Consider the following 27,110-nt stretch of genomic DNA (forward strand, 5'->3'; position numbering starts at 1 on the left):
TATATATATATATATATATATATATATATATATATATATATATATATGCTCTAATTATATGAGCCTTGGGATACATATGTACCACAGTCCATAGGTGGGGAAGAACAAGGGGAGGGGGGTCCATCTATGGGGTTGTCATCATTCATTGTCTTAGTCACTGTTCTATTGTTGTGAAGAGACACCATGACCAAGATACCCTTGAATTCCAGTCCCTGGTGACTAAACATTCAACTATATGTGTCTATATGTGACACATGTATAGGGGGTGGGGAGTCTTCTCATTCCAACCACCGCATTCCACCACATGGCCTTCCATAGGCTTGTAGACGTGTCATAATGCAGAAGGCATTTTAGCAGTCTCAGGACTGCTTAAAAGTCCAAAGTCACTTTTGAGACTCAAAGCAGTCTCTTAACTGTGACCCTCTAATAAATCAAAAAACCAAGATTATGAACTTCGAACATACAGTGAAATAGAAGACATATGACAATCCTGAAAGAGAGGAAAGGGAACATGGTGAGAAAATATTGAACCAAAGTAAGTTGGAAAATCAATGGGACAAACTTGAAAATCTCCATCTTAATGTCTGACATCAAAACCCTCTTCAGATCATCAACTCCTTTCAGATTTTGTTTTGTTTTATTTTTTGTCTTGTTTATCAAGACAGGGTTTCTTTGTATATCGTTGGCTGTCCTGGACTTACTTTGTAGACCAGGCTGGCCTTGAACCCACAGAGATCCACCAGCCTCTGCCTCCCAGAGTTCTGGGATCACAGGCATGTGCAACCACACCCGGCCCTTTCAGATTTCTTGACTGCAACACACTTCTCTCCTTTGGTTTATTTCCATACCTGCTCTGCAGCTTTCCTTGGAGGTATCACATGGCTGGTATCTCCAACATTTGGAGTCTCCAATCCAGGCTTTAGCTTTACAGCTTCATGTAGCTTTACAGCTTCATGAAATGGTTCTCTGGGCCTCCATGCAGGGACACCCCTGACATATGCCTGGCCTCAGTGGCTTTCCTTAGCCTCAGAGGGAAATTCCATAACCCTTTTCTTCTATGTTTGACTCTAAAGCCAGAAAGCAGCTGAAGCTGCCAAGTTCTGCTGCTTGCTGGGGCTGGAACATGGCCCCCTTGTTCAGTTACATTTACATCAGCTTTATGCTACTGATGGTTTCCTTCAGTACTTAAAGTTTTCTTTAATTCCTTTTCACAAATTGAAAGCTTAGCTGGGTGGAGTCTTGCCCTGAGATCACCTCTCTCTCTCTCTCTCTCTCTCTCTCTCTCTCTTTTAAAGATTTATTTATTATTTATACACCATTCTGTCTGTACACCAGATCTTACTATAGATGGCTATGAGCCACCATGTGGTGGGTGGGGATTGAACTCAGGACCTTTGGAAGAACAGCGACTGTTCTTAACCTCTGAGCCATCTCTCTAGCCCGATCACCACTCGATTTATTTCATTTAGCACCAGGCTTTCTTTAGACTTTTTATCTCCTTGATCACTGGATTTAACTCCATTACGATTTCTAGAGAAAAGGATTTTCTCCTCGAACTCCACATTTTGTATTTCTGTTTGCTCAGCTTGGTTCTTTTTTATTATAGATCTGCATAAGAAAGTGATCACCAATAACTACATGCATGAACCAGTCAATAAATACTAGGCCGTCTTTAAATCTCCTCTGCCAAAGCCATTAATCCAAAACTCTTCAATTTAGCTTCAGGCAGATCTTCAGGACAAAGGCAAAAAGCAGCCACATTTTTTGCTAAACTTCTTTCCCTCTGAAACCTTTTGATCCAGGCCTTTAAATTTTACGTTGCTCTCAGCACCACTGTCTTCCTTGCTCCCACCAGTATGGTTCACTAAACTCCACTTAAAGCATTCAACTGCTTTCCTAATCCATCAACTGCTTTCCTAATCCAAAGTCCAGGTTCTGTCAAAAATCAGCATGGTCAGGCCTTTCAGAGCAATACCCTCCTCCCTGGTACTAATTTCTGCATGGTCAGGCCTTTCAGAGCAATACCCTCCTCCCTGGTACTAATTTCTGTCTTAGTCACTATTCTATTGCTGTGAAGAGACACCATGACAATGGCAGTTCTTACAAAGGGAAACATTTAATTGGGGCTTGTCTACAGTTTCAGAGGTTTACTCCATTATCATTGTGGCAGGAAGCATGGTGTGGAGCGCATGGTGCTGGAAAAGCAGCTGAGAGTTACATACTGATCTGCAGGCCTAGGGAGAGAGCGGTGGGCCTAGGATGGACTGAACAGTGTAGCATGGACTTTTGAAACCTCAAAGCCTCAGTGACACATTTCCTCCAACAAGGCCGTATCTCCTACATTTTCCAATCCTATCAAAGAGTTTCACTCTCCAGTGACTAAGCATTCAAATATATGTGACATATATATTTGACATATATATATTGGAGGCCATTCTCATTAAAAACACTGCATCCATGCTGGGCTTAGAACTTTTGCTTTAAGGACTTCCATGGTTCTGTCCATAACTCTTCAGCTGTTGCTCTGTAAGTAATCCTAGAGTGGACTTTGTTCTGTAAATTCCCCAGATAGTAAACTTTGATGAAATTATATTTTGATTTGTCATTGGGGGGATATGAGGGGGTAAACATTGTTTATGTTTCCCCCAGGGAAGACATCTTAGCAACACTTGGCAGCATGTGATAAGTTTGGGAAGTACAGTGGTGTCTTATTATGGGGAATGAGACCAGCAAATGAAGCCTGTGGCAGAATGTTTGCAGGGGAAATTTTGACATGGCTTTCTGTCCCTATGTGGCATGTGATAGTGTGCTTTCTGCCCGGGTAGCAGTGGCATGGGTAATGCAGAAGGCAATGGTTATGTAACCAAGGTGAAGGGATGTCTGTTGAGGATGGCAGTCTTCTGGGTGGCATGGGATGACACGCCTGCTTGATGGGTGGGATTAACCAAGGGAGCATGGAGATGTTGAGGAACAGTTGAAGGTCTGGAGCAGACCCTACAAGCACTGGTGATGAGGGTGGGGGTGGAAGTGTTTGAAGGCAGCTGCACGGGCAGCTTGGCTGCTGCTATGGGTGATAAGAGCTATCTGAAACCTGGGTGGAGAAAGAGAGGGAGATTGCAGCTTTGAGGGAGGAACTGCAACAAAAAAAGAGACACACAGATGACTTTCTTTGTTAGCCTCCAATCTACTGCATAAATTGGATAAAAGAAGGGGTGATGGTGGTACTATGCTGCTATTTCTCACAACTGGGAGGTTGAAGGGTAAAGAACACCCAAAAGATATCGATGTTAAAGAGCCCTTCCTGGACCCCCCAAACCTGGAGTCCATGATATTGACTTTTGTCAACCTATGCAGATCTAGCTGCTAGACCTGGGATTTGAAAACCTTACAGAATGGGTCGGAGTACAGTCTGATGCTGCAGACATATTACTTCAGTTTCAGTGTACTTTTTTTTTTTTTATTTTTGAGAAAGGGTTTCTCTGTGTAGCCTTGGCTGTCCTGGATTCACTTTGTAGACCAGGCTGGCCTTGAACTCACAGAGATCCATCTGCCTCTGCCTCCCTGAGTGCTGAGATTACAGGCGTGTGCCACCATGCCCGGCTTCAGTGTCCTTTTCTACATGAATGAAGCCAAAAAAGCAATGATCCAACAATGGTAGTCTGAGTTCAGAAAAACATGTGAATAAACATTACTAAGCACACGGTAGGCATTAACAGAGCAGGCCTTTCTCAGAGCTTCCTCAGGACAGGCCAAATTAAACACAATTGCCTGGCATGTACTGTAGATTATATCAGGGAAAGCAAAAAGCAAGGCAGAAGGCTGTATCCAGATTCAGAGCATACTGAGGACAGCACTCAGCATATCTTTTCACTAGATTAGAGTCTATAGCTAAGTTCTGACATCCAACGAGAATAAACGTCTTATAAATTAAATGTAAGTGTTTGTCACAGGAGGCATGAAACCACATTGTTGTAGTGAGTAAAAAATATGGATTGTTGGGCTACATAATGTTTATTATGAGCACTATGATTATCACAGTGGTATTATATAACCCACTATCACAAATAAAAAGACACAGACACCTGTTAGATTTTATAATTGCCTTATTTACCTATTTGTCAGATATTTCTACCTACATTGGCTGTCTCAGTAACCTCACCATTCACCTCCCAGACGCCACCCAATGCCATCTTCCTTAACCATCCTCATCTGAAATATTGTCCATCCATAATCTTATAAATATGTGCTTTTATTTTTCATCTAGGCCTTTTCACACCATCCTTGGAGGCCTTTCTCCAGTCCCATGTGGTTCCTTCTCCACCTAACTCATCATGGTGTCCTCCTTCCTGCTCTCTTCCCATCTGGTCTGTTTCTTGTGATTCTCCTCTCCAAGCCTGGGAACCTCAGCCATGGCTACCCCATTCTGCCCTGCTCAGGTATAGGCCATTCAGTCAACCAATCAGGAATGTCTTAGGCAGTTTTATAAAACAAGTCTAGGTGGAACCAAATTCTGAGGGCCAGTAACAGACTAACCTCCAACACTACATTCGAGAACACAAGATACACTTGAGGTAAAAGGCCCTCTGCCCTTTTTAATTTTTTTTTCCTCTTTCACAGTTCCCCAAGGCATTGTTCACCATCTGTTTTTTTTTTGTTTTGTTTTTGTTTTTTTTTGGTGTTGTTGTTGTTTTTACTATGTTCTGACACCACGAGAAAGGTTAAGTAGGAAAAAAGACAGGAATGAACTACAGGCAAAAGATGATACCCTTGGAGTCTGGCTGTTGATACAGAGAAAGGGAAAACCTGCTCAGGTATGCAGCTGTGAATCCTGTATGGTTCAGGATGGAAGCTTCTTGCAAGCCTGTGCTGTAATAGTGGTGTGAGCAGTTATGGATAAAACCAACTCTTACTGGCTGGCGTTCTGGCCCTTTCCACCAGGGGGAAACTCACATACGGTACTGGGAACTCAGACAAAAACCTGTGACCAGAAAAGTCATAGGCTCCAGTGGAGAAGCAACTATTGCTCTTTTAGTTGGTGCATTTGCTAAGGTGCTTCCCCAGATTTGTGTTTATAATCATTGGTCATTACTACAGCCAGGTGTCAACTCAAATGTTTACTCCCTTTCCCATTTTTGTTCTTTCCTAACTTGTGCTTACAGTAGGAGGGATGGCCCCCGACTCACCCACAATATAGCAGCATTGCTTGTAATTGCCCAGACATGGATGTAAACATGTCCTGGGGAACTGAGGAATGGCTTCTTTGGCTGACCTATACTAAATTGACATAACCTGGATTAACAGGTGAGAGGTCATTTAATTATATCCTGTCTGACAAGAACAGAAAGAATATATCTACAGTGGCTGACTCCAGATGAAGACAACAGATTCATGGGAGACAGGTCTTTTGTGTCATTTTGTCTCCCAAGTGACCTGGCCTCAAGTCTTTCCAGAGAATGTCTTTAGATATAAATCCTCACAAAACACGTTCTCTTCCTTACATTTCCGAGAACCTACTTGTGGGCCAAGACTAGACTGGGCGGTAGAGCATTGCCTCACATCGGTGAGGCCCTAGGTTCAACTACTTCCCTTCCCCTGCACCACAAACAAAAACAAAAACCCAAAAGTACTTGTTCAGAGGAGTGCTAAAATGGTAGGCCTAAACTGTCTTTGTTCGCAAAATTGTTCATTAGCAAATGCCTGGGATCGTAGACTAGGGGAGAGTTTTGAGGCAGAATACAAAGATGAGAAATTGTGGGGACCTGGGAAGAAAAGGGAGGAAAAAATGGGGCCCTTCCTTCTGGATCTGGCTTGCTTTTCCTACTTGGAAGGTCAGGGAACCACTGATAAAACATAAATTGCCCTTGTGGGGCACCTGTCCTCTCCAGGTCTTACTATTTCCCAAGGACCAAGCTTGGAGATAACCTAGAACCCCTGCATAGATGTAGCCCATGGCAGTTCAGTGTCCAAGTGGGTTGCATAGTAATGGGAACAGGGGCTGTCTCTGACATGAACTGATTGGCTTGCTCTTCGATCACCTCCTCCTGAGGAGGGAGCAGCCCCACCAGGCCACAGAGGAAGACAATGCAGCCACTCCTGATAAGACCTGATAGACTAGGATCAGAAGGAAGGAGAGGAAGACCTCCCCTATCAGTGGACTTGGGGAGGAGCATTCGTGGAGAAGGGGGAGGATAAGATTGGGAGGGGAAGAGGGAGGGAGTTACAGGGGGGATACAAAGTGAATAAAGTGTAATTAATAAAAATTAAAATAAAAAATATTAAAAAAACATAAATTGCCTACTGGGACAATGTATGTTTCCCTGAAGACCTCTCAATCAAACACGGCAAAGACAGCAGATCAGCTAAGAATCTGTAACCTTAAATTTTCTGCACTTCCCTTCTCAGTAAATTCACAACTTTGCTTAGAAAAGCAAATGCTTTAACTTTTTGACCTTGTTGTCAACTACTACTCACTTTAAGCAATCAGTTAAAAAGGCTTGGCAAGGGGAGTACATTTGTTTCTTAGCAACATTTGCAATTCCAAGTTGAGAGCCACGAAAATCTTTATGGTCCCACTATAAAGATCTCCCTTGAGAAACCTATATCCACATCTGGGTATGTCTTACTCTTTCTCTGAGAGTCTCTTTCTATTAACCCATGTGCTTGAGAGCAATATTAAAAATGTCTTTTAATAAACCTCCAATTCTGCTTCATACTGGCTTGTCCAGCATTTTCTTTCAGCATGAAGCCCTGAATCCCAGTATTGCCTGAGTGGAGATTCCTACTGAGTGCAGTGGGGGTGAGCGTGTGTGTGTGTGTGTGTGTGTGTGTGTGTGTGTGTGTGTGTGTGTGTGTAGGGGGAGTAGAATGGAGCTGGGCCTCTACCCTGGTCACTGCTGACATTTCTGCCATCCCTAAAGGCTATGAATGGCTGGCTGTAGTTCAGTTCTGATGCTACCTTATTTTAGTTCAGGCTTCACAGTGTTAGGGTAAAATCCTTCACAAGATCTAGAAAATAGCAGAAAGATCTGGGCATAGCTTAGGGGTAGAGTGCTTTCTTAAATTAAGGTCCTAGTAAGGACAAAAAGGATTCCTCCAATATACATGACAACTTGCTTTTATGAGCAAGTGATCATAAACTTGGCATTCCCGGAATTCTCTGTTGCTTATCAATTTGTTGTAACAATTCTTAACACAGTATACAAATTTTGATCAGCCAAATGGAGAAAGACCAAAGTCTGAGAGGATTTTAAACACAAAACTTCCATATGATTCACCAAAGCTGGTTTCTGGTTCACTGTAGACACGGTCCCATTGATCTTTTCAATTTGCTGATTTTGCTTGGTATTTGTTCACAGGAACAAATCACTGTCATAAGTACAGACACCGAGGTGTATCATGGGTCAGTGGGAAGGTCTGGGCATGTTACAAGTTCTCGTCTCCCAGAACATAGACCCGTAGATAGTAACAAGCAAGGTGAGAGAATTAAAAAATAATATATGGTTAATCTCAATTGTCAATTTGAGATCTGGAATTATCTGGGAGAGGAGCCTCTGATTATGCCTGTGGGATTTTCTTGACTAGGTTAACTTAGATGCAAAGACCCGTCCACTATTGGTGGCACCATTTCCTGGGCTTGGGTCCAGGATTACATAAAAAGAAGCTAGTATGAATATTAGCAATCACTGTTCTGTTTCTTATCGAGGAGATAGTTCCTTCAGGCTCTTGCCACTGTGACCTTCCCTCCATGAGGGATTGTAAAGACAACCTTACTTAGGTTGCTTTTGTTAAGGTCTTTTATAACACAACTAAAACAAACAAAACAACAACAACAAAACAACAACAAAGCAATCTAAAACAATTTCCAAGGAAGGAAGTGGGCCAGAACAGGGAAAAATTAGGAATTTATATGCCAAATGTTATACAAAGGATGGGGGCTTTTCTCTCTCATTTCTTGGACATTTTCAGTCATCTGCACAGTGTGGGCTTTCTTATGTGGACTACAAGTCTACTCCATATCTTAAACTCCACCCAGGGGGCACATTTTAGTATTATGTGAGAGTCGTATGATACCCTAAGACACCGTGGTGAGCCTCTTTGCCTGAGCCAGCTATTTTAACCAATTCTAGTGAGCATCAATGGGATGACAGGTTGAGGAGTGTCCTAAGCCTTCCTCTTTTCTCTCCTATTCTAATTTTGTTGCCTTTGTGTAAGGTTGTGAAGAATGAATGATGATTTCATTCTTTTTTTTTTTTTCTCTTTAATGACAATCTCTGAGTTTCTCTGTGTAGTTCTGGCTGTCCTGGGGCTCAGATTAAAGGTGTGTACTATCACACTTGGCAAGTTGATTAATCTCTCTCTCTCTCTCTGTCTCTCTCTCTTTTTTTTAAGACAGATTTCTTTGTGTAGTCCTCGATGTCCTTGTAGTCACTCATAATCCAGGCTGGACTCAAACTCAGAAATCTGCCTGCCTCTGGCTCCCGAGTGCTGGGATTAAATTCGCACCCCCACACCTGGCAAATTGATAATTTTTAAAAGCAGTTATACTGAATGTTTATTAGAATGCAAAGAAACCAGGGTATGGTTGCACAAAGCTAGCTTTGTCTACATAGGGAATCACAGGCCAGCCAAGGCTACATAGTAAGAACATGCCTCAAAAATAAAGAAGGAATACAAAGAAAGCTATTTTTCATACACTGTTAATGAAAATCTGAAATGGGACAGTCACTTTAGCAAATAGTTTTAGTTGTTACCTTTAAATTTTTATTTTTAAGTTAAACATTTACTTACCATTGGACCTGTCAGTGAAATTTCTAGGCACTTATCCAAATGAAAACTCACACACATAGAATTAAAAAATAATTTTAATTATTATGTAATTATATTTAATAATTTAAATTTAAATTATGTTAAATAATTTAAACAAAATATTTAATTATTAAAATAATATTTTTAAATTATCACTGGAGAGATGGCTCAGTGGTTCAGAGCACCCCAAGTTGATTCCCAGCACCCACATGGCAGCTCACAACCACTTGTAAGTCCAGATCCAGGGTGTATCAGCGCCCCTTTCTGGTCTCCTCAGGCACTGCAAGCTGTGGTATATGGACAGATATGTCAGCATCCATATGCACAAAATACAATAGAAAAAAAAACCTTTACAATATTATTTATAATAGACCCAAACTAGAAATATCTAAAATATCTTTCTTTTTTTCCCATGTAATCTTTTTTTTTCTTTTTCTTTTTATTAATTACACTTTATTCACTTTGTATCCCCCCATAAGCCCCTCCCTCCTCCCCTCCCGGTCCCACCCTCCCATCCCCTTCTTCACGCATGCCCCTCCCCAAGTCCATTGATAGGGAAGGTCCTCCTCTCCTTCCTTCTGATTTTAGTCTATCAGATCTCATCAGGAGTGGCTGCATTGTCATCTTCTGTGGCCTGGTAAGGCTGCTCCCCCCTCAGGGGGAGGTGATCAAAGAGCAGGCCAATCAGATTATGTCAGAGGCAGTCCCTCTTCCCATTACTATGTAACCCACTTGGACACTAAACTGCCATGGGCTACATCTGTGCAGGGGTTCTAGGTTATCTCCATACCTGGTACTTGGTTGGAGTATGAGTCTCTGGGAAGACCCCTGTGTTCAAATTTCTGGTTCTGTTGCTCTCCTTGTGGGGTTCCTGTCCTCTCCAGATCTTACTATTTCCCACTTCTTACATAAGATTCACGCACATTGTCCAACTGTTGGCCATAAGTCTCAGCATCTGCTTTGATAGTCTGCAGGGCAGAGCCTTTCAGAGGCCCTCCGTGGTGGGTTTCTAGCTTATTTCCTGTTTTCTTCTTCTTCTGATGTCCTTCCTCTTTGCCTTTTGGGATGGGGATTGAGCATTTTAGTCAGGGTCCTCTCTCTTGATTAGTTTCTTTAGACGTACATATTTTAGTAGGTTTATCCTATATTACATGTCTATATGAGTGAGTATATACCATGTGTGTCTTTCTGCTTCTGGGACAGCTCATTCAGGATGATCCTTTCCAGGTCCCACCATTTACCTGCAAATTTCATGATTTCCTTATTTTTTCATTGCAGAGTAATATTCCATTGTGTAGATGTACCACAATTTCTGCATCCATTCTTCAGTTGAGGGGCATCTGGGCTGTTTCCAGCTTCTGGCTATTACAAATAAAGCTGCTATAAACATGGTTGAGCAAATGTCCTTATTGTGTACTTGAACCTCTTTTGGATATATGCCTAGGAGTGGTATGGCTGGATCTTGAGGAAGCACTATCCCTAGTTGTCTGAGAAAGCACCAGATTGCTTTCCAGAGTGGTTGTACAAGTTTACATTCCCACCAGCAGTGGAGGAGGGTTCCCCTTTCTCCATAGCCTCTCTCTCCAGCATGTGTTGTCACTCGAATTTTTCTTCTTGGTCATTCTGATGGGTGTAAGGTGAGCAAATAGCTATACAAAGTGGGGTACCTCCACATGACTCTGTAAATAGGAGCCTCTAACTTGAACATATTACAAGGATATTATACTGAATAAAAAAAAAACCCAAAGATGATTATATATGATTCCATTTCTATAACATGCTCAATGACAAAATTATAGAGCTGGATGTAAAATAAAGGGCTTCTTAATACTCATCCTGGCTCCCAAATAATGACACAGAGACTTTTATATTTATTAGAGATTTAATAGATTTAAGCACTGTATCTGGGCAGATACTGAGCTATTCTAATCTGGCCTGACCTGCTTCCCAGCCACATGGCTAATTACCTACCATCTTAGTCTCACACTGGCTGTTCCTTCTTCACCTGTGTCCTCATAGTGACTCCCTTCCTCTCTGCTCTCCATCTGGCACTCCCTCACTGGGAGCAGAAGCCCCACCTTAACTCTCCTGTCCAGCTAAAGGCTATTCAGTTCTCTATTCACAAATCAGAAGTGATGGAGAACAATATTTATACAACATTGAGACCTAGATTCTTCATAGAAATGAAAACGCCAACTTTCGGACTGCAACCGATCTCCGGGTACAGAAATCAGCGTTTGAATCTACAGCGCGCAAAACATCCTCCAACACCTGGAGAACAGTTAGTAGTTGCCAGTGGTTAGTGGATGGGTAGGGGGCACGGCAGGCTAGGTAAGTGTAAGACAGACCCAGGCAGACCTTTCCTGGAGCAGTTCTATATACTGCTTGCAGCAGTTACTTAAATCTGCACACATGATAAAATGCATGGAGCTACATGCACACTGTATATTAACTACTACAATTATGAATGTAGAATGTTCATACTATCTTCAAAGCTTCTAGGTGCAACAGGTAATTATCTCAGAAGAAAGACAAAAAGCAACTATTGGATGATATGCAATACACTCTAGTGAAGGGAATGATTTTTCTGCCTGCAGATTTTTTTAAAAAGATTTATTATCTATGCAGTTTTCTGTCTGCAGGCCAGAAGAAGGCACCAGATCTCATTATAGATGGTTATAAGCCACCAAGTGGTTGCTGGGAATTGAACTCAGGACCTCTGGAAGAACAGTCAGTGCTCTTAACCTCTTGAGCCATCTCTCCAGCCAAAAGGAGTGATTTTTAATAAGCCAGTCTGACTCCATGACAGGCTTCAAAAGTGGTCTCAAACTGAATAGGCCTGAGTTTCTATTTTTTTGGAACAGGAAACCAGATACAGTAACTCAATAACCTCCCTGGAAACCAGAAACAATAACTTAGGTTAAGTACCCGGGTAACTGACCAATCAAATGAAAAGTCTCTCTTTGTCTAGCTATTCAAAATGATACTTTGTTAGCTACCTGGACACTCCACGAAGCCCTCCAACTGCAGAACCAATCATGAGCCCCACCCCCACCCCCTAGGTCAGCACCAACCAATCAATGAAAAGATTACTTACTCACTCTAGGGAACCCCCCTAACTGTCATTAAATGAAGCCTGCTTGCTCCCTTGAAGGTTGCCATTCTATGGAATGGGGGCCCCAGCATGCTGGCAATTTCTGCACAATACACGCTTCTTGCTTTTGCATATTATCTGAGTCTGAGGTCTTCCTTCATTGATTCCAGGACCTAACACTACAGGACTACTGAGGGGAAATGTCTTACCTACTCAGTCCTATGATTTGAAGAAATTAGAATACTTTGTTCTAGAATTTTTTTGTTGTTGTTGTTGTTTTGTGGTAGGAAATGGGTTTGTTAAAACCTTAACCGATGTTCATTTAATATTCTGATTTAGAAATTATATTGTTGTTATTGGTGTGACTGAAATTAGATCACATTGCTTGGTGAATGTGTTAAGTAGTTAATGTAGTTAAAATGCATTTATATTTGACTGCATATTGTTTTCTCTCAGAAATTAAATGTGAATTAAATAATTTCAAATATTTAAACTTAAATCTTAGGAGTATATCCTTCCAATTTATTTAATATAGTTTGGTTTCATTTTTGATATTTTACAATACAGAAGTAAACTGAGAGGCCACTTAAATAAAACATAACTACTAAGGGAAAATCCAGAATACAGACATTCCTTCTGTAGTCAATATTTTAAAAACTCACATTATAAACATACATAAGAAGCACCTGTATGGCCTACTACCAGTTAGGATAATATATACATTTTCTTTTCTTTTTTTTGGTTTTTCAAGACAGGGTTTCTCTGTGTACCCTTGCCTGTCCTGGACTTGCTTTGTAGACTAGGCTGGCCTGGAACTCACAGAGATCCAAATGCCTCTGCCTCCCGGAGAGCTGGGATCAAAGGTGAGCACCACCGCACCTGGCTCCAGGGTGCTACTCAGATTGTGCTTTTCTTTGGAATAGCCACCGGGTAAGTCGCTGTGCACCTCCAGATGAGGGTGGGGCTCTGCTGCTTACATATGCACTCAGGAGGCAGAGGCAGAGGCAGGCAGATTTCTGTGAGTTCAAGGCCAGCCTGTTTCTGGCTGTTTCACAGGAAAACAAAACAAAACAAGGCATTTGAGAAAGTCACAGGCTACCTTGCACTTTCTCTTTTATATTGCAGACTAATGGAGAATGCCGTCCTCACAGTTGGTCACGCGCGGGCGTCTCCCTTCCAAGGGTCCAATCAGAGACTGAAGACAAATTGGCTGCTAATGCTTCTTCGGTTCTGAGACTGTGGGCCAGACAACAATCAAAAAATTTCAAAAAGAGTAGTTTTATTTTATGTGTATGACTGTTTGCCATCACACATGCATGCATGTGTGTGTGTGTGTGTGTGTGTGTGTGTGTGTGTGTGTGTGTGCTTGGTGCCATTGAAGGCCAGAATAGAAGATTGGATCTCCTGGAACTGGAGTTACAGATACTTGTGAGCCACCATGTGGGTGTTGGGAATGGACTCTGGGTTCTCTGCAAGGGCAGCAAGTGATCTTAACTGCTGAGCCAACTCTCCAGCCCTGACAATCACTATTAGCCATCCCAGAGACCCTCACCCCAGAGAGATGTTGAAGTTTTTCACCATCTGAAAATCAAGAATTTCAATATAACAAAAATCTATGAAGAATGCCTTCATAGAGAGACATTGCAAATAAAAGTATTAAAATAGCAACCAACCATGCTTAAGATGGAAGCATTTGTGGCCTTTGAATTCAACCTTACTCCTTTCTCATCTTCAAACCTATACTTTTCTGAGACTCTCATGCTTACAGTCACAGTATGTTTTAACTTGTAACAGTCAGGAAGGTCATAATTAAAATCAGAAGGGCTGAGGATGTAGCTCAGTGGCTTTTGTGTAGCAGTTTTCTCAAGATTTCTTCCATCTTGGAGGAAAACTCTAACACACAGGGTGTGAGAAAGGAGGTGAAGCAACACCATGATTTAAAGGGAGGTGAAACATTCAGTCCTGCTGGGAAGCCTGTTAAAAAGGAAGCAAAGTACTCCAAGGCTTCAGGAAGTTTCTGAAAATGACCAGATTCATTACACCCTTCATTTAGCAAGGATGTGTGTGCATTGGTTTTTTTGAGAAGGGTTTCTCTGTGTAGTGTTGGCTGTCTAGACTCAAAGGGTTTCTCTGTGTAGTGTTGGCTGTCTAGACTCACTTTGTAGACCAGGCTGGCCTCGATCACCTGCCTCTGAGTGCTGGGATTAAAGGCCTGTGCCACCATGCTGGGCCACCAAGGATATTTTTAAGCAGTGAAGACTGCCCAGAGATAATTGTAGACAGGCTGAATTGCCTAGAAAAAGCAGAGACCAGCTGAGCTGCCTTCAAGAGGCTAGACCAGCTGAGCTACCTGGAAAAGACACTCCCCACCACACTGAGCTGTCTGCAGGTTGTAAAGTGGAGTCTAGGTTTTCAGCTTTTGTTTTCCTGCTAAGACAGTCGTTGGTGATGCAGCTTTAAGGTTTTTTTCCTGCCCCTGTAAGTTACCCTTCACCCACATTCCCATAAGTAACTTTAAAAATGTTTATTTTTGTGTACATTGATGCTTTGCCTGTATGTATCTGTGTGAAGGTTCCAGATCTCCTGGAACTGGAATTATAGACAGTTGTGAACTGCTGGGAATTAACAAAGAGTCCTCTGGAGGAGTTAAGAGCTCTTAACTTCTGAGCCCTTTCTCCAGCCTCCTTCCCCCCCCCCCCCAATAACTCTTATGAGACTCATTGGTTCACCAAGTTGGACTTCGGTGGTATCTGTGCTTTGGTGTCCTATGGGTTTCCTACCTGGGGTGAATAGATCTCTGTTCACATCTCTGTAGGAATATTGTCACCACAACACAAGTGGTTGCCTAGCTTGTACAGGCCCTGAGTTTGATCCCCAGCACCATACACACCCAAATTTCACTAGGAGCATGCTGTTGCTGGCTTAGATGTCATAATCAAGGAGTTTATGTAATGTGCTTAAATCCCATCAGTGAGGCAGGAAAGAAGATCTCAGGTTCAAAGTCAACACCGCATACATACCAAGACCCCACACACAGACACACACACATGTGCGAACACCACATTCTGTTGGTTCTGCTCTTGATAGTAACATTCTACACTCTGGCTGAAGACACTACACACTTTGGTCAGAGGATATGGAGAAGTAAACTTGGAACTTACTAGAAGCTTTTTTTCTTTTCACAGTGCCAGAAGGGGTGATGCAGGGTGCTAGGAGTAGGGAGAAAGGACATCGGTGGTTTTATTCAGCTGTGATCCCTGTGAGCAACAGTAAAGAGCAGCTGGGAAAGATGTGAATGTCATGGGGTAAACACGTCATTTCTGATTGGATTCAAGGCCTTGGGGGGGGGGCAACTCATTGTCATACTATAAATACAGCCAAGAGTCCACATCTGGGGAGCTCATGTAGGCCCCAGAGAAGAACATATTATTAAGGGACAGCTGACTCTTTTTTTTTTTTTTTTTTTTAAGTTAAGCAATGTTAGACTTTGACTTTTTTCTTCTAATTATGTCCTTAGCTAGAGGTCAACTTGTTTTTAAGATTTGTTCTTCCTCAATAATATTGTGAATTATACATCATAAACTGTTTTAATTGTTCTGAGAACTGACTGATCATAAAATCTTTTGTGGCATATTAACTGTCTAACCATAATCTCATAACATGTACCTTTCCTGTGATCATACAAATAACTATAAATTTATGCTTTTGCAATTATTTGCTCATGTGCCATAAAAAGGCCTTTCTGCTTCTGGTCTGGACCACTTCATTCTCCTACAAAGGGAGAAAGTTTGGCCCAGCAGTAAATAAAAATTTTGCTTTGCAACATCTTGATGTTAGCTCCTGATTTTCCATACCGTAACACTTATTACTATTATTAGCTAAATGGAAATAGTTTCACTTTGCCTTCTAAATACATCTCTACATCCAAAGACTAGAGCAGCCCTTAATCCTCATTAAAGAAGGTTTTTACTGGAGTGGATAGTGGTCAATGTAGTGGCTCACAGGTCCAAGTGTAGAGAGAGTGTCTATGAAGTGCTTGGCTATAAATAGGCATCTATATCGCACAGTATCAGGGAACACTGTAGAAGAGGGGCCGGAAAGGTTGTACGAGCCAGGGGTTGGGTAGGACAGGGACAAAACAGTGTCTTTGGGCGTGACAGGACTGCTGCGTGAACTCCCCGCAGCTGTGGCCGCCTGCACAAGATCAAGTTAGTCAACATGCCAGCACAGAGTAGGGAGGGCACTCGGGACCTCACCCTTCGCTGAGGAGCTGCCGGCAGTTGATGGCAGCTGGGGGATGGAGTGTTCCTTAGGGGTGTGGTCCCTGCCAGGCTGACTGTGCTTTGATGCACATGGCAGCACTAATTAGACTGGGAGGGCTGCAAAAACAATTTTAAAAAGGGGCATGAAGTTGGGAGGGGAAAACAGGTGACACCGTGGAGGGGAGTGAGGTTTAAATAGGATCAAAATACAATGTACACATGAATGAAATTTTCTGAAATAAAACCATTCTAAAAATTGTAGTTTTTAGCTGGGCATGGTGGTGAATGCCTGTAATTCCAGTACTTGGGAGGCAGAGGCAGGCAGATCTCTGTGAGTTTGAGGCCAGCCTGGTCTACAAAGCAAGTCCAGGACAACCAAGGCTATAGAGAAACCCGTCTGAAAAAAGAAAAAAAAATGTAGTGTTTAAAATGGCAGGTATGGTCACAGGTAGGAGAGCTTTTAATCAACACTCTTGGGAGGCAGAGGCAGGTGGATCTCTGAGTTTGAGGCCAGCCTGGTCTACCAAGAGGACAGCCAGGGCCAGAACCAGCTGTGTCCCCTCAGCCATCAGCTGTCAGCTAAGGGTGACAGCTAAGGTGAGGTGTCGAGTGCCCTCCCTGCCCTGTGCTGGCATGTTGGCTGATCTGACCTTGTGCAGCTGCCACAGCTATTGGGAGTTCATGCAGCTGTCCTATCTGAAGAAAACTGCCTCAAAAAACAAACAAATAAAAACAACCACAGGTCTTTAAAAAAAATAAAATCACCTTTTCTAATTAACTGGCAAATAAAAATATCACACAGCTCATTTAAAGAGGCCAATCTCCTTCCTGGCCCCAATCTCTATACAGCTCAGTGGATTTCTCTACAGTTTGAATGGCCATTCTGAAACAATGAGCTTCACTTAGGGCTTTACACTGTCACTATCGATTGCATTTTTATTCACTTATCCACAAGAAAAGAAGTTTAAGAGTACAAACAACAACAACAACAAAAAAACAGATTTTATATTTTCTTTCATGATTATGTGTCCTTTTTCCTGCATCTGATCTCCTTTCTAAATTGTAGACTATAGGAAAACTTAAAAAAAAAAGATTTTATTATTTATACAATATTCTGTCTGCATGTATGCCTGCAGGCCAGAAGAGGGCACCAGATCTCATTACAGAAGGTTATGAGCCACCATGTGGTTGCTGGGAATTGAATTTAGGACTTTTGGAAAAACAGTCAGTGCTCTTAAACTCTGAGCCTTCACTCCAGCCCCAACTATAGGAAAAGTTATATTTGTTTTGTTTTCTCTGATTTTTTCCCCCTGAAACAGGGTTTGTGTAGCCTTGGTTGTCCTGGCCTCGAACTCACACAGATCTACCTGCCTCTGCCTCCCAGAGTGATGGGATTACAGATGTGCATCACCATGCCCAGGTGCATTCCTTTCTATGTATACATTGAAGCCGTCTATGAGGGAGGGCGTGTATATGTGCGTTTTCCTTTCTGGATTTGGGTCACCTCACCGAATATTCCTTTCCAAGTCCATTGTCCTACACATTTCACAAAAAGTTAGTTTTGCAGGTCTAATAATAAGTAGAATTCTCCAGATTCACTGGGAGTCACAACATTTTACATTTTCTCTCTTTGTCACTGTCTTAGTTAGGGTTTCTATTGCTGTGAGGAGACATGACCATTGCAGCTCTTACGAAGAAAAGCACTTAATTGGGGCTGGTTTACAGTTCAGAGGTTTATCGCCACGGTGGGAAGCATGGTGCATCTAGGCAGACCTGGTGCTAGAGAAGCAGCTGAGAGTTCTACATCGTGATCCACAGGCAGCGGAAGGAGACTGAGACACACTGGCCAGAGTAGAGCTTACAAAACCTCAAAGCCCGCCTCCACAGTGGCACACTTCCTTCGACAAGGCCACACTCCTATGGGCCAAGCCTTCACACATTCCTTTTCAAACCATCACAGTCACTAAACACAGGCTCACACTTAGCACACAAATCACACATCACTAGAATTCAAGTTCTGTTCTGTACTTTCCTGTGAGGATGATGGGTACTTCCAGTGGCCATTCCAATACCAAGACAGTCATAATGTTGCTACAGTGCAGAAGAAAAACATCCAACACCGAGAAAAATTTTTAATGAGATTTTAATATCACAGTCATCTTCAGGCCATGTCATAGACATCTCCTGGAGGATGGTACTGTTCTGTGAATTACTACCTAACAGTAAGAGGTCCAAACAGTTCATAACACTGAAGAGTAGACAACAGATAGATTTCAGGTTTGTTTCTTTTCTTTTCTTCTTCTACTTCTTTTTCTTCCTATTTTTTAATGAGAACAAGAAAGGGTGTGGATCTGGATAGGTAGGGAGCATATGGGAAGAACAGGGGAGGTGAAATTGTAATCAGAATATATTACATGGAAAAAAATCCATTTTCAGTTGAGAGAAATAGGTAAGATAGGATTTTCTGTTTGTATTTTCTGGTTTGAAAGAGAAGATACCTCAAAGGTTGTTGTCTCTTTTTTAAAATTTATTTTTATTTTATTTTTTGGATTTCAAGACAAGGTTTCTCTGTATAGCCTTGGCTGTCTGGACTTACTTTGTAGATCATGTTGGCCTTGAACTCAAAGATCTGCCTACCTCTGCCTCCTGTGGTGGGATTAAAGGCGTGTAGCTCTACCACCTGGCTTGGAGGCTGTTGTCTTATTACTGGGTAGAATACTATCTAGTTTATATATAACTTAGTAATTAAGTCTGCTTGGGGTGCTGTAACAGAACCTCACAGAATAGATGGCTTGAACAATGGAAGTTTGTTTTTGCCTGGGAGCAGGAAGATGAATTTTTACACATTCGCATCTGTCAATTATTGGTAGTGTCAGTTATTTTTCAATGCATTGACCAAAATACCTGACAGGAACAATCTAAGGAGAGAAGGTGATGTTAGGTTCTGTCTCCCTAACCCCCAAAATGACAGTGCCACTGACCCTGTCCTAAATGACATGTGGGCTCAGCCTAGGCTGCATTCAGGACTGCTGGTGGATAGATCTGAGCTTACACTCAGCAGTCCTCAGGAACCTGTCTTCCAGGAAGAGCCACTTACCTCTGGCAAATGGGGCTTCTAGCTCCCTATTAGTACATACTATAATACATATCAAAGCCCCATGCCGGCTCTCAAGATGTTCTGGCTTGCACACCTCACTGAACCCTGCAGCTACCTGATCTCTGTAAAACCAGCAAGGCTTTCCCCACTGTTCGCTATTTTCTGTCTCTCAAGAGGTAGCCATGGCAGCTTTGGACTACCCTAAATGCTTCTGCCTCTTCTCCCTCTACCACCCAGGAGATAGCCATGCTGCAGTTTCACTATTACAATAAACTTCTTCCCAATAAACCTGTCATATGACAAAGGCTACATTAAAGAAAAGTCTAACCCTGGAGTGGTGGTGCATGTCTTTAATTCCAGCATGCAGGGAGGCCGAGGCAGGCAGATTGTTGTGAGTTCCAGACCAGCCTGGTCTCCATACTGAGTCCGGGACAGCCAAGAGTACACAGAGAAACCCTGTCTTGAAAAACCAAACAAAAAGGAAAAAAGAAACAACAGCAACAAAAAGGTGTTGGCCGTGGAAAGGCACAGATGCAGCTCACAGCTTGACGTTTGGAGTTTGTTGACTGTTCAATTTGGGATGGGCAGAGTGAACAGAACTAAGGGTGATTTTCAGGCTTGGCGACCCAGTTCAAAGCCTTGCAGGAATCCAAGAGAGAATAAAATAGGCAAATCTGACAAGGGAACTGGTCATGAGGAATTTACATCCATAAAAGGGCCGACTAGAAAAAATTCTAGATCTGTCTGTTGTGAAGAAAACATCAGAGATAAAATGCTTCAAAGTAGGAATCTCAGTTTATGATTCCAGAGGTGTCAATCTGATGGCTGTTAGAGGTTGGTCTAATCCTAATTACTGGCCCTCAAGGTCTGGTTACTGCCTGCCAGATACACTCATCCTTGTTTGTGTAAACCTGTCCAAGACATGTTAATTAAACAGCCTATACCTGGGCAGGGCAGAATGGGGTAGGCATGGCTAGAGTTCCCAGGCTTTTGAGGAGAATCACAGGAAACCGGAAGGAGGAGGACATCAGGGTAGGTTAGCTGGAAAAGAAACTACATGGGGCCAGAAGGAAGGACTCCAATAATGGTGTGAAAAGGGCCAGATGAAGCATGAAAGCAAGTATTTATAAGATTATGGGTGGAAGACAGGATTAAGGAGATGGCATTGGATGGTGATTGGGTGATGGATGGTGAGGATATTGAGACAGGGTAAGGAAAATATCTGCCTGGCCCAAGGTAAATAAGGCAATTATAAGTCTAACAGGTGTCTGTGTCTTATTATTTGTGATAGCTGGTTAGATAATACCGCCCTGATAATCATAAGGCTATAGCAAACATTATATAGCCCAACACTTCATTTTAATATTTACCACAACAGATGGCCCAGTTACTTTGTGCCTGAGGTAAGGTAGAATGTTACGGCAATGGGAAGCACAGAGGCAGAGGTACACTACCAGTGAATTCCTTCTTACAATCGGGACTCTCCTTAGTCCACTCAGGTAATTCAGCTGAACATTCAGTGGATCGTTACCCAGATACACACCAACCCCCCAGCCCATCTGGTTACTTCTCAATAGTGACTCTAGTTGGAGACTAGTCCTTCAATACATGAACCTTTTTGGGGGAGTGTTGTAAGCGGTGATTAATATTTACTATTAGTATTCTTTTAGTAAAGCTGCTGTTAATCCTAAGCAGCTATATAACCAAATCACCACACAGACACTGGGTTTATTTAGTTAACCTAGAACACAATGCTGGGCAATAGCTACTCCATCCTAAACCTCCAAGTCCTCATTTTCCCACATTATACTTGCTTTTAGTGATAATCTTAGGTCCAGTCCATCTCTCCACGTAGTTCCAAGATATCTCCTTCAGCTCTGTTCTCCTAGCTCTCCTCAGCCTTTTTTCTCCCACTCATTTCTTGTCCTCTGGCTCCTCCCTGCTCAACATTTTATCTAGTTGCTTTATTTTAGTGTCTGTTTACACAAGAGTTGAGACCGGATGCTTGGAATGTGCATCACAATGCAATATCTGGATTGAAACCAGAGGGGGGAGGGGAGAAATCAGCATTTGAATGAACAAGGGTAAGGTGTATACACTTTAAAAGAACATTATACCAACAGGGGAGGGGCGGTCCCTACCTAGGCCAGGTGGTTAACCAGACCAAATGGAATGTTAGGTGTTCACCTAGGTCAGAGACTTAATTTTCTTTACCAGAAAGAACTAATTTTTCCCTAATGGGACTTACTACTGCTGCCTTACTGTGATGAAATAGCCCAAAAAAAGCAATGCTAGGAGGGAAGGGATTATTTTGGCTAAAAGCTCCAGGTTACAGTCCCCGGGGGCGGGGTGTCTGTGGGGAAGGACACAGGAGCAAGAGCTAGAGTCAGCTGGTGAGATGGTGCTCAAGGAGCAGAATGAAAGCCTTGGCTCTCTCCTTTTCGTTCAGTTGAAGATGGGAAAGACCACCGCCCACAGTAGTTGTCATAGTCAGGGTTCCATTGCTGTGAAGAGTCACCATGACCAAGGCAACTCTTATAAAGAAAAACATTTCATTAGCGGTTGGCTGACAGTTTCGGAGCTTAGCACCACTGCAATGCAGGCAGACATGGTGCTGGAGAAGGAGCTGAGAGCTCTACATCTCGATCCGCAGGCAGCAGCAGGAGACTGTGTGCAAGGGGAGGCTTGAGTATGGATGACCTCAAGGCCCGCCCCCACAGTGACACACTTCCTCCAACAAGGCCCCACCTCCTAACAGTGCCACTCCCTACGGGCCTATAGTGTTTCTCATGAAACATGTTGAGTCTATGGGAGCCGTATCTATTCAAACTACCACAGGGGTCAAGTCTTCTCATCTCAATCGAAGGAATCAGGATAATCTTCCACCACTCTGTGATTTCTAGATTGTGTGTCAAATTGATACCACTAACCGGCACACTGCCTAGTGGGGAGGCCAGCTTCTTTCAGATTCTTTTAGATTTATTTATTTATTTACTGTGTATACAGTGTTCTGCCTCAATGTACACCTGCAAGCCAGAAGAGTGCACTAGATACGATGATAGAGGGTTGTGAGTCACCATGTGGTGGCTGGGAATTGAACTCAGGACCTTTGGAAGAATAGTCAGTGCTCTTAATCTCTGAGCCAACTCTTCAGGCTGCCACCCCCCACCCCCTTTTATGTACCTAGAAGTGCATTTGTTAGTTACTCTTAAAAGTTCTATTTAAGGCCTGGTATGGTGGTGCATGCCTTCAATCTCAGCACTCAGGAGGCAGAGGCAGGTGAATCTCTGTGAGTTCAGGGCTAGCCAGGGCTCTGTTACACAGAGAAACCCTGTCTTGAAAACCAAAAAAACCCAACCAACCAAATAAAAGTTCTATATAAATTATATCCAGGTATAAGACATATGTCCCTTTAATAAAGTCAGCAGTCTGTTTGAACTGCATGTTTGTTAGGCAAAACTAGGAAGCTCTCAAACTGTAATATTACACTACACGATCCTATCTCTAAAAGCCTGAGTTACACACATTTTTCTCCATAAAAATTCTAGACTCTGAAATACTGAAAACAAGCCATAATTTATCTCTGTACTACCCCGTGACTCAGCATCATGCTTTTGCATAGCGTATCCAGTGAGCATTTGAATATTTAATATTTCTTTTGTAGTTTTTTTTTTTTTTTTTTTTAAAGATAGAGGTAAGTATAGCCCAGGTTTTCAATAGTACCTGAAGCTGTTCTTGAATTTCTGATCTTTAACCCCACGCGCTGATATGGCAGACATGCTCTACCATGACCTGCTCATTAACAGTATATTAACAGCCAATTCACCAGTATACACAGGCTTCGGAACAAAGTAATGAATATTTGAGACACTGCCCAGGCTGGCCTCCAACAATGTGGTTGAGGATTACTTTGAATTCCTGATTGTGACTCCATCTCCTCTTCGCTCTGCTGGGATTATGGGAATGTGCCGTCCCGCCTAGCTCAGGTTTTGGCTTTTTAAAACACGGGTTTTTGCCCCCCATCCCCACCTCGGGTGCTTCCATCAGCTTCTCCGGTTGTTTACGGCCAGCGTGGAGTTGACGGAAAGGAGGGCACAACACTCCAAGTTTTCTGGGACCAGGAGGTCCTTCTAGCTGCAAGCGGTTAAGAAAAGGAAGCCGAAAGGATGTGTCTGAGGGCTTGGGCGGGCGGGGGACCAACTTTACCGGGCTTGCGTCCCAAGCAGGGCCTCGTGCCGTCAACTGGGGGCTGGCAGGCTCGGGCGCTCGGCGCCTCTCCCGCCGCCTGCCATTGGCCGGGCCGACGCCCGCGTCTCTTCCGCGCACGAGGAGGCTCGCACCGGGGGCTCCGCGGACCTAACAGCCGCCGAGCCCGCAGCCCGGCCGCCCGCCCGGGCCGCAGCCAACAGTCGCGGCGGGGGCAGGCCGCCGCAGCGCGAGGGCCTGGGATGCGGAGGGGCTGAGGGCCGTGGTCGCCAGGGTTCGGAAGATCCGGAGAAAATGTCTTCGGGGCATGCGCCACAGCGGCCGTTAAGTGACCCAAAACCGACGCCGTGGAGTCGGCAGCCCGGAGGCATGGGACCGGAGCATGGCCGGGCTTAGCACGCCCAGCGGGGACCCTGAGGGCGCAGAGCGCAGGCGCGACGCGCAGGGCCCAGCCGGCGGCCAGGTGCGGCCGGCCAGGTGCGGAGGACAGGGGTGGAGCAAGCGCGGCTGCGCGGGCGTCCGGGGCGGGGCCGCAGCTACACGGGACGGGGCGGTGCTTTGTCTGACCAGCCTGCTCCCGGGCGGATCCGGTAACTCCTGGGTAAGTGATGCTGGGGCTGGGTGCGGGCTGGAGATGGAACACTGACGCTCCCCCCATCCACACCCCCCTCCCCCAGCCGAGGTTCATCCTACGAAGCAGGTTCTCGCTGTAAAGCTGGTGGTTGACATCCTGCCTGCTTCGGATTAAGTTGTAGTCGTTAGGAACATGCGTAACAGAACACCAACACTGAAGTCCGTGAGTGAATTGGATCGGTGCTTGCAGCATCGCTGGCTTACTGAGCCCCCACCCCACCCCCCAAGTTTCATTTGACGTTGTTTGAGAAGTTACTGAAAGCAGTATGGATGGAGTTGGGAATCCGAGGATGGCCTTGATCAACTACTGACCACCTTCCGTGTGCTGAGTTATTGCCTTGTGCCACTGGGTCTGGTTTTATGCGGTGTTGGGCATCGAATATGCTTCATGCTTGCTTTGTTAAGCATTCTCCCAACTGAGCAGCATCGGTAACCTGAGGTCGAGGATCTTAGCAATAGCTTCCATCACACTGAACTAGTCATGGTTAAACAAGTATTACTGCGTTTTGCTAAGCCGGATGCTTTTAGAACCCACCATCAAGATCTCTGTGCTTACCGGATGAACTGTGTGGGCAAGTGGTACCGGGTGAGAAGGAGAAGGCGGAACGCCTGCCCCCTTTCATCTGGGCCATCGTTTCTTCCAGGTTTTTCGTGTGAAAAAGGGATTAATTGGCATTTTACAGCAGAGTTGCCGCTGATTCCCTTGATACAGAGCCCGGAGGAGAAATCTTCGTTATTATTATTTTTTTTTTGTCACAGTGGAAGTTGGAAACAAAATGGAAGTGGCAGAAAAGAACATACCGGTAAATGCCACCCTTTTCACCTACCTGCTTGGGTCTCGGAAGGGTGTACTGTGGAGAAATGACAAGTCCAAATCGTCTCCCCGGGGTGTTGAATTAAATAAAACTGACATCCGTTGAAATCTCCACATCTGATGTGTATAAAGTAAAAACACAGATGTTATTAAAAAAAAATCCCTACACATGCATACGGGTCACCTGGAGGTGGTGTCTTTCTTTCCTTTACCTGGAGGGTTTTAAATGCCGAGCTTTCTCTGTGGTCTGCTGAGGCCCAAGACTTTGCATTTCTCTGGGTTTCCAAGACGATGCTGTCCTGGTTTGGGGACCATACCTGGAGACCCAGGCTGAATCTCCCCACTGTATATAGCATTTGGGCACTTGAAATGTGGCTCGTGCAACTGAGGAAGGAACTGAGCCTTACTGTGATTAACTTAGGCACTAGCCAGTGTGAAACCCAGGGTTCAATCCCCAGCACAGCTAGACAAGACAGAGGGCAGGCAGGGGTCCTGGTTGCATGTGTGGGCTATGTTTTATCATATTGCCGGGCATGGAAGCCAGGGCCTCCCTCAAGGAAGCCAAGTGGTCTGTTGCTAGGGTACATCCCAGCCTCACTTGCCATTTGCTTTTGTTGGATAGCGTTACCCTAGGTCCAGGTCTGTCTTGGTTTACTCTTCTACAGCACTGGTAGGGAATAGTAGCGACAGCTGTTGCAGATACAGCGTCACTTTTCTTTTACTCTTGGATCTGCTGAAAAAATGAAGGCGGCGGGGGGTGTGTGTGTGAGGAGCTAGTCTGCCTTAGGCCTGTTGCAATAAGAATATTGCGGTAGGGCTTACCTCTGGGTAAGTGAAGCAAGGGCAGGTGAAGATGGAGGTGTCTGTATAGACAGAGTTGTGTGCAAGCAGCAGGCTGTGGGAAGATGGGTAAGTGCATAGAAAACCAAGCAGAAACCTCTGTTTAGAACCTAAACTTCAGACGGTGAGGGTGGTCAGGTGTCAAGGGTGGGAGAGTCACTTTAAACTGAGATGCACAATTCTTGCTAAAACTGGCCTGTGCAGTAGTCCAAAGACTGGGGTACAGACTCAAGGATCAAAGCTTGCTGGGGAAGAGGCCTTAGAGGCGTCTGAGGGAGGACTGGGAGGGGGAGAGCATCTGTTGTCAGCCCAGCATTTCCTAGCCTCCGGTCTGTCTGGAACACAGTCTTCCGCAGCTCACACGGTCAAAAGGCCCCTGAAGTTTAGCTACAGGAAGCATAAAGCCCGCTTTCGGTATACTGAAAGGGAGGGGCTGTGGAGCGAGCACAGCACTGCCCCAAGACCTGAGGTTTGGGCTGTTTGCCGAGCTTGATTGGGGAGACGAGATCTTTTTGTTTGCCTCTATAAAAGTCACGCACGATTGAGCACTTTTTGTTGTTGTTTAAAATCTTGCAGTGCAATAGTGTGGTTGGTGGTAATTTTGAAGAAGTTTGTCCAGAGAAGGTAATTAGGTTTAAGCCGCCATTATACAAACAACGGTACCAGTTCGTTAGAGATTTAGTGGATCGTCACGAACCTAAGAAGGTAACTATCCTTTTCTAACTGTTAAGATTGCCCTATTAAGGTGGTTTGTCAAATATACCAGTGAGAGAGACTCCCCCTCCCACCCCCGTGATCTGGATTACACACAGGGGCTTTGGCATGCCTGGCATGCCTGAGAAGGACTTGAAGGGTTCAGGGTGCTGGATATGATTGTAGTGCATTGAATACAAGAGAAAACTGTTAAAGGAAAAGAGAGGTGTGGTTGTATGTCGCATAGTCTGGCTTCTGACTCATAGACTTAGGTGATCCTCCTGCCTCAACTTCTCCAAGCAGAGCACAGGTGTGCTCAGCAGGAGAAGCTTGAGAGTAATTATTCCAATAGGAGAACACTGGCGCCAGCAGCATTTTGAACAGTGAGGACAGCTTAATTGTGGTGAGAGAAGTTTGTTTTTGGAGACAGGGTCTTACAGTAGCTCAAGCTGGCCTTTGACTCCACTCTCCTGCCTCTTCCTCCCGAGTGTGGGATTACAGGGTTTGACACTGCCCCTGCCGACTCCCCCCACCCCCAGCTGTTTTTGGAGGTAAGGTCTGGTTAGGTTGTTATGGCTGGTCTCAAATTCTTAGGCTCAAGCAATTTCTTTTCCTTTTCTTTCTTTCTTTCTTTCTTTCTTTCTTTCTTTCTTTCTTTCTTTCTTT

At 44.0% G+C, this 27,110-nt stretch overlaps 2 protein-coding genes across 2 annotated transcripts in view; one reads left to right on the forward strand and one right to left on the reverse strand.

The window, feature by feature from the left end:
* The window catches only part of Prpf38b (pre-mRNA processing factor 38B), a 32,502-nt gene extending 8,212 nt beyond the window's left edge, over positions 1 to 24,290 (reverse strand). The window contains exon 1 of the mRNA XM_055618138.1: positions 23,465 to 24,290. Within this exon, the coding sequence (XP_055474113.1) occupies positions 23,465 to 24,290 (826 nt within the window). The remainder of the gene's footprint in view (positions 1 to 23,464) is intronic.
* Positions 24,291 to 24,578: 288 nt separating this feature from the next.
* Henmt1 (HEN methyltransferase 1) overlaps positions 24,579 to 27,110 on the forward strand; it is a 13,308-nt gene continuing 10,776 nt past the window's right edge. Inside the window, exons 1-2 of the mRNA XM_055618139.1 lie at positions 24,579 to 24,683; positions 26,328 to 26,456. Coding sequence (XP_055474114.1) covers positions 24,579 to 24,683; positions 26,328 to 26,456 — 234 coding nt within the window. The remainder of the gene's footprint in view (positions 24,684 to 26,327; positions 26,457 to 27,110) is intronic.

Source organism: Psammomys obesus, unplaced genomic scaffold (assembly GCF_907164565.1).
Source record: "Psammomys obesus unplaced genomic scaffold, mPsaObe1.curated_primary_1811, whole genome shotgun sequence".
Classification (NCBI taxonomy): domain Eukaryota; kingdom Metazoa; phylum Chordata; class Mammalia; order Rodentia; family Muridae; genus Psammomys; species Psammomys obesus.